An 11113-nucleotide genomic window follows, 5' to 3' on the forward strand; every position below is an offset into this window, starting at 1 on the left:
GGGGGGCGGAGGGGGATGATTGATTATAGGGGGAGTGGGGTGGGGTGGGCTGGGGGGCGGGAGGGGGGGGCTGAGGGGGGGGGTTGGGGGAGGGGGGGTTGGGGGAGTGGTAGGGGGAAATTTGGGGAGGCAGGGGGGGGGTGAAGGTAGTGGTAGGGGGAAATTTTGGGGGAGGCAGGGGGGGTGGGCGGGGAGGGGGGAGGGAAGGGAGGAAGGCAGTGGTAGGGGGAAGCTTGGGGGGCAGGGGGGGTAAAGGGTGGAGGGGGGGTGAAGGAGGGAGGGGGGGGAAGGTAGTGGTAGGGGGGAGTTTGGGGGGGCAGGGGGAGGGGGGGAGATGGGGGGGGGTGAACACAATGCATGCACCTTTAGGCCACATAGACATAAATCATTTCCTATACAGTGCGGCTGGAGGTCCAGTGTCTCTGTTGGCCCTGGAGGGCCGGTGAGATCCAGGGTGAGTCAACCTGGGAGTGCTCCTTGCCTAGGTAGGGGGACTTTCATAGGAGGGGGGGGGGAATGGGAAGGCAGAGGGGGGGAGGGGGGGAGGCCAGGAAGGCGGGGGAGGGGGAGTTGGGAGGAGAGGGGGAGGTCTGCGTGTGAGGGGGAAGGGGGGGGAGGCAAGGGGGGCCTGAAGGGAGAGAGGGGAGGGGGAGGTGGGCAGGGGCCGCACCAAGAGCAGTGTGCCACAGTGTGGAGTCACCCGGTGGGGAGCGCCCCGGGGCGCTGCATCTGAACCTGTTCAGGCCTCCGCTGGGCGTCTGTGGGGGGCCATCCCAGGTATGCGCTGATCGGGGGTCTGCGTGGGGGGGAGGAAGCCAGGGGACGGGGCGCCGCTGGCATGGGGAGTGCAGGGGGGACCAGGCTCGGGTACGTGGGGCCAAGCGTAGGCTGAGGGGGAGCGGCCAGTAGTTGGGTGCCGAGTGGGGCCGGATGTTCCTCGCGGGCCGCCGTAGATCCGCTCTGGTGCGTCCAACGTCGCAGGCGGGAACCCACTGCGCCTTCCGATGACGTCAGCCGGCGCTCGTCTAGGGCGGTGTGGAGCGACTCGTTGGTGCGTGTCCTCTTCGGCCGCCATCTTGTGGAGGACCCCAGGTAGCTGCAGGGTGAAGGAGCTCCACGAGGGGAGAAATGGCCTCACCCGTCGCCATCTTGAGGGCTCCTTGGGGTTGGAGGCTATACGAGCCAGAACCCTCCGCGAGGCACCAGAGTCAGCCTCGTGGGATCCCGCGCTTGCTGTGGTGTCCTTGAGGCAGCTGTGGTGTAATGCTGCCTCCGTAACCGGTCGTGAGCTGCAGCAATCGTCGGGGAGAGGGATGGCCACGTGTGGAGGTAAGAGGGATCCCGTCGCCATTTTGGGGGGGGGGGGTACATAATTTCCCTGTAGGTGTTGTTGTGCTTGCTATTGTGGTGTGTGCGTGAGGGGCTCTTCTAATGCGGGCCGAGGTTTGTGCAGGATAGTCCTCTATTTGTCCCGGGACTGTCTTTGTTCCGCAATCCTCTCTGAGGCTCGAACGGGGATATCATCTCTGTCCCTGTCTCGTGGCCGGCCATCCGGGCGGTGTTCCGGCTGGAAGGGCTCCAGCGGGAGTCCCAGGACTTTGGCCAGGTGCTCCATGTCCTCTGGATGGCGCAGGGTAAGGAATTTGCCCTTATGGGGGACCACTAGCTTGAAGGGGAACCCCCATTTGTAGGAAATCCCCTTCTCACGGAGGAGTAGGGTCAGGGGGCGGAGGGCCTTGCGACGGTCCACGGTCCGCTTGGACAGATCATTATAAATCTGCAGCTGCTCACCTCTGAACGCGATCGTGCTCTTCCCTCTGTTTGCAGTAATCAGCTTTTCCTTAGCTGTGTAACTGTGTAGGCGCACGATCGCGTCCCGCCGGCGGTTAGGGTCCTCAGAGCGGGGGCCCAGGGCCCGGTGCGCCCTGTCCATTTCCAGGTCCCGCGGCTCAAGCTCGGGGCAGAGGAGGAGGAATAAGTCAGACAGGTATTCCCGCAGGTGCGAGGGCAGGACGGTCTCAGGGATGCCGCGGATGCGTAAATTTTGGCGGCGATCCCTGTTCTCCTGATCCTCCCGGCTGTCCTTTAAGGCATTAATCTCATGGCCCAGGCGAATTATTTCTTCGTCTGCGTCAGTTTGGTGGTGCGCAGCCTCATCTAGCTTAGTCTCCAGTGTGGTTGTTCTTTCCTGCAGGCCGTGGATGTCCTGCCTGATTTCTGCCACAGCCTCTTTTAGATTGGATTGCAGGGACCGTTGGAGTTTAGTGAGTAAACGCTCTAAATATTCTTTAGTAATGCCTCCGTCCACGAGTGGGGTGGCCTCAGCGGGGCTCGGTGGGTCGTGGGGGCCTTGTTTGCTTTTCTGGCCTGAGGCCTGGGGGCCATCTTGCCTCTTATTCCCCGCCTCAGCGGGCCGCTTTGCGGGCGTAAAGAAGTTCCCCACTCCCTGAGTTGAAGGGTTTTTCCCCTTAGATGTCATCCTGACAGGTTCGGGGGTTGGTTTATTGGTTTTTTTGAAGTTTTTTGGTGGGCTAAAACTTCTGCAAATTAGGGTTTAGTCGGAAGGGTCTCTGGAGCTCTTCCTTCAGCCGACCTTCCTGGATGCCGTCATAGATACGCCTCCGGGAGCCAGGATTTTTTATCACCGGCTCATTGGCGTTTTGCTTTCGCAGAGATTCGGCAGAGATCGGCATGGATTCGGCCCTTACTGAATATTGCGAGGGCAAATCGCCAAAATCATGCCTATCGGCAACACTTGCCGAAGAGATTTTTTCGGCGCTTAGTGCATGAGGCCCTAAGTTAACCTTAACCCTTTCCCTCCCGCATCAATCCCAGTGTATGTGTTGGTGCAAACACTGGAACAGAAACAATACATTTTTACAGGACAATATACATTAGGATGCGGAAGCAAGGTAAAAATGCATTACTGGACCACAGTGCAGTTAACCCCTTGCTTCCCAGGTGAGAGTAGGGGGTGGCCAAATGGGGTGTAACCCCTTTAATCCCAGGCCAAACCCCCTCTGCCATGACACTGTCACCCACCCAGTCACTGTAACCCAGTAACTCTCTCCCACTCAGTCACTGTCACTGTCACCCTGTCACTGTCACCCTGTCACTGTCACCCGGTCACCGAGTCACTCTCTCCCACCCAGTCACTGTCACCCATCCAGACACTCTCTCCCACTCAGTCACTGTCACCCACCCAGTCACTGTCACCCAGTCACTGTCACACTGTCACCCAGTCACTGTCACACTGTCACCAGGTCACTGTCACCCACCGAGTCACTGTCACCCAGTCACTGTCACTGTCACCCTCTCCCACCCAGTCACCCTCTCCCACCCAGTCACCCTCTCCCACCCAGTCACCCTCTCCCACCCAGTCACCCTCTCCCACCCAGTCACTGTCACCCAGTCACCCTCTCCCACCCAGTCACTGTCACCCAGTCACTGTCACCCAGTCACTGTCACCCAGTCACTGTCTCCCACCCAGTCACTGTCTCCCACCCATCCAGTCACTGTCTCCCACCCATCCAGTCACTGTCTCCCACCCAGTCACTGTCTCCCACACACCCACCCACCCAGTCACTGTCTCCCACCCACCCAGTCACTGTCTCCCACCCACCCACTCACTGTCTCCCTCCCACCCAGTCACTGTCTCCCTCCCACCCAGTCACTGTCTCCCTCCCACCCAGTCACTGTCTCCCTCCCACCCAGTCACTGTCTCCCACCCACCCAGTCACTGTCTCCCACCCACCCAGTCACTGTCTCCCACCCAGACACTGTCTCCCTCCCACCCAGTCACTGTCTCCCACACACCCACCCACCCAGTTACTGTCTCCCACCCACCCAGTCACTGTCTCCCACCCAGTCACTGTCTCCCACAAACCCACCCACCCAGTCACTGTCTCCCACCCAGTCACTGTCACCCACCCACCCACTCAGTCACTGTCATCCACCCACCGCCATTCACCCACCCACCATCATTCACCCATCCACCATCATTCACCCACCCACCATCATTCACCCACCCACCATTCTACTGTCATTCACCCACCCAGTCACTGTCATTCACCCACTCACCCACCCAGGCAGGCAGTCACATGTCTTTTGTTGAAAATATAAAAATAAACAGGTTGCATTGTAATGTTTTTTTCTGTATCACAATAAGAAAACAGTTAAGTAAAAGTTGCGCGCTAAAAGATATTTTTTCGTGGTAAGTGCGCTATGGGTTCAGGGGGGGTGCACTATGGGTTCGGGGGTGGGGGGCCTGCTCCTTTCATTTGTCCCGGGTCCCATGATTTCTGTTGGCGGCCCTGTGGGTTATGTGAGGTGCAGGGGGGGGGGGAGAGGGTAATGGGTGACGTGAGGTGCAGGGGGGGAGGGTGATGGGTGATGGGAGGTGCAGGGGGGGAGAGGGTGATGGGTGATGGGAGGTGCAAGGGGGGTGATTTGAGGTGCAGGGGGGGGTCATTGGAGGTGCAAGGGGGGTGATTTCAGGTGCATGGTGGGTGATTTGAGGTACAAGGGTGGGTGATTTGAGGTGCAAGGGGGGTGATTTGAGGTGCAAGGGGTGTGATTTGAGGTGCAAGGGGGGTGATTTGAGGTGCAAGGGGGGTGATTTGAGGTGCAAGGGGGGTTATTTGAGGTGCAAGGGGGGTTATTTGAGGTGCAAGGGGGGAGAGTGATTTGAGGTGCAAGGGGGGAGAGTGATTTGAGGTGCAAGGGGGTAGAGTGATTTGAGGTGCAAGGGGGGAGAGTGATTTGAGGTGCAAGGGGGGAGTGATGTGAGGTGCCAGGGGAGAGAGTGATGTGAGGTGCAAGGGGGGAGAGTGATGTGAGGTGCAAGGGGGGAGAGTAATGTGAGGTGCAAGGGAGGAGAGTGATATGAGGTGCAAGGGGAGAGGGCGATGTGAGGTGCAGGGGGTGTGTGATGTGTGTGCTGTGCAGGGGGGTATTGTGTGTTTGATGTGGAGGGGGAGTATTATGTGTGTGGGTCAGGGGGAGAGATGGGGGTATGAGAGATAGATGGGGAGTATCGCAAAGGTTGATAGTGAGGGGTTCTGGGGGAGATATGAGGATGATGATGAAGGGTGCTGGGGGAGATATGAGGATGATGATGAGAGGTGCTGGGGGAGAGATGAGGATGATGATGATGAGGTGCTGGAGGAGAGATGGTGATGATGATGATGATTTTACCTGTACGGCCCAATTTTTTTTTTCCTTGGAGCAGTTCGGCCCTTCTCACTTTACGAGTTGTGCAGACCTGGAGTAGAGAATCGGAGAAGAGTCTGAGTGGGTTACACGTGTGAGTTGATTAGTGGAGAAAAGTAGGATTGCTTAGCCCGGGAGAGGGCATAGTTGAAACAAGATAGGATGCATTTGTAATGAAGGGTCTGGGAGAGTGTGGCATTTCCTCCAGAGGAAGGCCGCGAGTGTAGTGCCCGCGACGGGACGGTGACATCACCCGTCGCCGCTAGCGAAAGTTATATTTTGCTTTGTGGCGGCGGCGCGGGCTCCGGGCATTTGATTTGTTCAGGGGTTGTCACATGAGGCGACAGCCCTTGAAAAATCAAATATTCCTGGCTTCCAATTTTGGCGACGCGATGTCGCTCCGTCGCATTGCTGCCGTCGCGCTTACTATAAGCGCACGCAATGGCGGCAACGTATTTTGTTTTTGGGTTGGCGGCTCCGTCTTGAGCACTATACGCACGGCCGAACGAGTGCAGGAACGCGGCATGCGTCTGTGGCAGTTTACCCAGGGTCTGGGATGAGAACGGCTGAGGGAAAAGAGGGGCATTTAGATTGAGAAGAAGATAGTGCAGAGTTGTACTTCCTGACCGGGTTGGCCTAATCTGTAGCGAAGCAGAGAGAGAAGATGGAGGAGTGCAAAGTGGAGTGAAGAGCCGGGAGGTTAATGGAACGCAAGTACTGACAGTAAATGAGATGATGGTCAGAGAGAGGAAATGGAGAAATTAGAGAAGTTTTTTTTATCCAGGTAGTGGCCGTCATTGTGGGTGCTGGGTGGAGTCCATTGGTGAAGGCCAAAAGAAAGGTTAGAGAAAGCGGGAAGTCCAAGGGAGAGAGGGGTCATCAATATGGCAGTTTGTCCCCAAGGAGAAGAGATGGGGAGTCAGAGGAGGGAGGAGAGACAGGTTTCAAAGTGAGAGATGAAGACAGAAAGGGGGTGAGTAGAGGTAGGTAGGCGAGATAACCGCCACGTGGAGGGGGAGAGGAGAAAAAAGCTGAACTGTGCGAGTTTCAAAGGAGGGAAAAGCAAGAGAGGAAGGAATAGAAAGGTTTCGGTAACGGCAGAGGAGAGGAGGAGTGTGGGTGAAAGAAAGGCCACCATAAGAGAGGGCAGCTTGCAGAGCAGAGTCAGACTGAGTGAGCCAAGTCTGTTATAGCAAAGAGGAGCAGAGAGTGAGAGAAAAAGAAGTCATGCACAGAGAGGAACTTGTTAGAGAGGGAGGTTGGCAAGGGGGGCATGTGGTTAGAGGGGTCCATAACACGAGGACATAAAGTTGGATGTGAGGGGGCGAGGACGAGAGCATGTACAAATAAGACAGGCCAGGATTGGGAGAGAGAGCCCCAGAAGCAAGTAGGAGAAGCATGCGAATGCATGAAGAGGATTTCTAGGGGTGTGTTTTAGTGCAGGGTTTATTGCAGAATGGAGCCAAAGGGCGGAGATAGGAAAGGAGTTCATGTGATCTGAGAAGGAAGGACAGGGAGATATATGAATGGCGTTTGAGGCATAATGAGGATGGTAGAAAAGGGTAGCTTGGGAAGAAGTGAGCTTAGAGCAAATATGAATAGTGGAGGAGGCATAGCAGTGGTGCTAGTTTAGGATTGATTAGTGGGTGAGGGCTGGGCAGTGTAAATGACGTGAGGAGAAGAGCAAAGCGCAATATATGAGAACTAAACAATGTATGAATAGTGGTGCCCTAACACAGGGGTGCTATACTCCACTCCTCATGCCTCCCCCTTGCCCCCCATAGGTCAAGCTTCATGGATATCCCTGTTTCAGCACGCATGGCTGTCTTCAACTCAGCCACTGATTGAGCCACCTGTGCTGAAGCAGGGATATCCTGAAAACCTGACCTGTGGGGGGTGGGGGCGGAGGAGGAAATCATGGCTTGAAGACTGGAGTTGAGCACCCCTGCTCTAGCATGTTCATTTAAGAGTACTATGTCTTCTTGTGTGCCCTGTCCAACCCGGTAGACAAGGCCAATATGGGTGATGTCTGCTTCTCATTCCCGTTTTAACGCCACAACATGCCCAGGGTTGCCAACTTCAACTGATGGCCAACCCGGCGGAAAAACAAAAAAAAACTCCCTTACTTGGCGGCGTCTCCCGACATCCTGCTGCAACTCCCCCTCCAACAGCAGTGAACATAGCTGCGCGCATGGCGACGTGACGCTACGCGCTGTCATGTTACGTCATGACTTCACGTAGCGTCCCGTTGCAATGACGCCGCGTAGCCAAGTTCACTGCAGTTGGAGGGGGAATTGTAGGAGCATGCGGGAGACGCCGCCGCCGCCGCCACCCGGCGATTGACAGGGCTAAAACCATAGCCCGGAGGTAAGTGCCCGAAACCCGGAGTCTCCGGTCAAACCTGGAGAGGTGGCAACCCTGAATATGCCACATATTCTAAATATTTACACACACATTTATATACATATACTTAATATACATGGATATATAATAGTTTGGTACGTATATTTATACGCATACATGTGTACAGAATTGTTTTCTTCTCTGTGCCCTTTAAAACTGTCGCTCATTTGGGCTTTAAATATCTCCCACAAACTACAACTCCCATCATGCTGCGCGCCTAAGCTAGATCACTCCGCCCCCTCGCACTATTTTCATTCAGCCTTCTCACACACCCCCTCCCTCCCCCCAACCTCCCCTTTTCCCCCTCCCAACCTCCCCTTTTCCCCCTCCTCTCTCCCACCCAGCCCGGTGTCGGTGTGGATATAACGCGGCCCCAGTTGTAACGCAGGGATTTATGTTGCTGTGTCCTTCGGCGGAAGGAGACCGCCGAGAAGGGGAGGGGTGTTGCGGCTGTGATTCGGCCCCGGCCAGTTTCGCGCCTTTTTGACAGCGCGCAGGGGATTGTGGGAAGGAGGTTGCCGGGACGCGGAGGAGGATTCATAGTCTCGGGTGATAAGATGGGGATGGAGGGGGACACGGACTCCTCCTCGTGCTCCTCCTCGGGCGGGGGTCCCGGGGCTGCGGTGCGGGGGGAGCTGGAGACCCTGTGCGGGGAACTTAATATGGACGCGGAGACCGCGGAGGAGGCGCTGAGAGACTTCACTGAGACCTGGAGCACGTACAGCCTGGAGGTGAGGGGGGTGAGGGGGGCAGGAGGGCGAGGGGAAAAGAGGGTGAGGGTGAGGGGAACAAGAAAGGGAGGGCAGGAGGAATGCCAGAAGGGAGGGTGCAAAAATGTGGAGATGGGGGAGGGGGGGGGGAAGGAGGGGGTACTCTAGAGAGGGGGCATGCTAAGGATATTAAGATGTAAATCCTGGTGAAGATCCGCTGAATAGGAAGCTTAGAAAAGAACAATAATAACTGGCCGTTGCCCCTGGCCGTGTGGCCCCCGTCGGTCTGGCCGTGTGGCACGCCTGGTCTCGGGTCGGGCCGGCCGGCCCGTCTGGTCTCGGGTCGGGCCGGTCGGCCCGTCTGGTCTCGGGTCGGGCCGGCCGGCCCGTCTGGTCTCGGGTCGGGCCGGCCCGTCTGGTCTCGGGTCGGGTCGGGCCGGCCCGTCTGGTCTCGGGTCGGGCCGGCCGGCCCGTCTGGTCTCGGGTCGGGCCGGCCGGCCCGTCTGGTCTCGGGTCGGGCCGGCCGGCCCGTCTGGTCTCGGGTCGGGCCGGCCGGCCCGTCTGGTCTCGGGTCGGGCCGGCCGGCCCGTCTGGTCTCGGGTCGGGCCGGCCGGCCCGTCTGGTCTCGGGTCGGGCCGGCCGGCCCGTCTGGTCTCGGGTCGGGCCGGCCGGCCCGTCTGGTCTCGGGTCGGGCCGGCCGGCCCGTCTGGTCTCGGGTCGGGCCGGCCGGCCCGTCTGGTCTCGGGTCGGGCCGGCCGGCCCGTCTGGTCTCGGGTCGGGCCGGCCGGCCCGTCTGGTCTCGGGTCGGGCCGGCCGGCCCGTCTGGTCTCGGGTCGGGCCGGCCGGCCCGTCTGGTCTCGGGTCGGGCCGGCCGGCCCGTCTGGTCTCGGGTCGGGCCGGCCGGCCCGTCTGGTCTCGGGTCGGGCCGGCCGGCCCGTCTGGTCTCGGGTCGGGCCGGCCGGCCCGTCTGGTCTCGGGTCGGGCCGGCCGGCCCGTCTGGTCTCGGGTCGGGCCGGCCGGCCCGTCTGGTCTCGGGTCGGGCCGGCCGGCCCGTCTGGTCTCGGGTCGGGCCGGCCGGCCCGTCTGGTCTCGGGTCGGGCCGGCCGGCCCGTCTGGTCTCGGGTCGGGCCGGCCGGCCCGTCTGGTCTCGGGTCGGGCCGGCCGGCCCGTCTGGTCTCGGGTCGGGCCGGCCGGCCCGTCTGGTCTCGGGTCGGGCCGGCCGGCCCGTCTGGTCTCGGGTCGGGCCGGCCGGCCCGTCTGGTCTCGGGTCGGGCCGGCCGGCCCGTCTGGTCTCGGGTCGGGCCGGCCGGCCCGTCTGGTCTCGGGTCGGGCCGGCCGGCCCGTCTGGTCTCGGGTCGGGCCGGCCGGCCCGTCTGGTCTCGGGTCGGGCCGGCCGGCCCGTCTGGTCTCGGGTCGGGCCGGCCGGCCCGTCTGGTCTCGGGTCGGGCCGGCCGGCCCGTCTGGTCTCGGGTCGGGCCGGCCGGCCCGTCTGGTCTCGGGTCGGGCCGGCCGGCCCGTCTGGTCTCGGGTCGGGCCGGCCGGCCCGTCTGGTCTCGGGTCGGCCGGCCGGCCCGTCTGGTCTCGGGTCGGGCCGGCCGGCACGTCTGGTCTCGGGTCGGCCGGCCGGCCCGTCTGGTCTCGGGTCGGGCCGGCCGAGCCCGTCTGGTCTCGGGTCGGGCCGGCCGGCCCGTCTGGTCTCGGGTCGGGCCGGCCGGCCCGTCTGGTCTCGGGTCGGGCCGGCCGGCCCGTCTGGTCTCGGGTCGGGCCGGCCGGCCCGTCTGGTCTCGGGTCGGGCCGGCCGGCCCGGTCTGGTCTCGGGTCGGGCCGGCCGGCCCGTCTGGTCTCTGGGTCGGGCCGGCCGGCCCGTCTGGTCTCTGGGTCGGGGTCGGGCCGGCCGGCCCCGTCTGGTCTCGGGTCGGCGGCCGGCCCGTCTGGTCTCGGGTCGGGCCGGCCCGTCTGGTCTCGGGCCGGCCCCGTCTGGTCTCGGGTCGGGCCGGCCGGCCCGTCTGGTCTCGGGCCGGGGCCGGCCGGCCCGTCTGGTCTCGGGCCGGGCCCGCCTCTGGTCTCGGCGCCCGGGCCGTCTGGTCTCGGGGTCGGGCCCGGCCCGTCTGGTCTCGGGTCGGGCCCGGCCCGTCTGGTCTCGGGTCGGGCCGGCCCGTCTGGTCTCGGGTCGGGTCGGCCCGTCTGGTCTCGGGTCGGGTCGGCCCGCCCGTCTGGTCTCGGTCGGCCCCCCGCCCGTCTGGTCTCGGTCGGTGTCGGCCCCCGCCCGTCTGGTCTCGGGTCGGGTCGGCCCGCCCGTCTGGTCTCGGTCGCCCCCGGTTCTCGGTCGGGTCGGCCCCGCTCCCGTTCTGCGGTCTCGGTCGGCCCCGCCCGTCTGGTCTCGGTCGGGCCCGCCACGTCTGGTCTCGGTCGGCCCGCCCGTCTGGTCCTCGGTCGGCCCGCCCCGTCTTGGTTCTCGGTCGGCCCCGCCCGTCTGGTCTCGGTCGGCCCGCCCGGTCTGGTCTCGTCGGCCCGGCCCGCCGTCTGGTCTCGGTCGGCCCGGCCGCCGCCGGCCGCCCCGCCCCGTCTGGTCTCGGTCGGCCACGCCCGTCTGGTCTCGGTCAGGCCCGCCCGTCCTGGTCTCGGTCGGCCCGCCCGCCCGTCTGGTCTCGGTCGGCATGCCCGTCTGGTCTCGGTCGGTGGCCGCCCGTCTGGTCTCGGTCGGCCCGTCTGGTCTCGGTCGGCCCGCCCGTCTGGTCTCGGGTCGGGTCGGCCCGCCCGTCTGGGTCGGCCCCGCCCCGTCTGGTCTC

General features: G+C 62.1%; 1 protein-coding gene across 1 annotated transcript in view; it reads left to right on the top strand.

Annotated features, from left to right (window-relative positions):
* The first annotated feature begins 7951 nt into the window (after nucleotides 1–7951).
* RBL1 (RB transcriptional corepressor like 1) overlaps nucleotides 7952–11113 on the top strand; it is a 39589-nt gene continuing 36427 nt past the window's right edge. The window contains exon 1 of the mRNA XM_075571935.1: nucleotides 7952–8345. Coding sequence (XP_075428050.1) covers nucleotides 8172–8345 — 174 coding nt within the window. The 5' untranslated portion in view covers nucleotides 7952–8171. The remainder of the gene's footprint in view (nucleotides 8346–11113) is intronic.

This window comes from Ascaphus truei, chromosome 15 (assembly GCF_040206685.1).
Source record: "Ascaphus truei isolate aAscTru1 chromosome 15, aAscTru1.hap1, whole genome shotgun sequence".
NCBI lineage: Eukaryota > Metazoa > Chordata > Amphibia > Anura > Ascaphidae > Ascaphus > Ascaphus truei.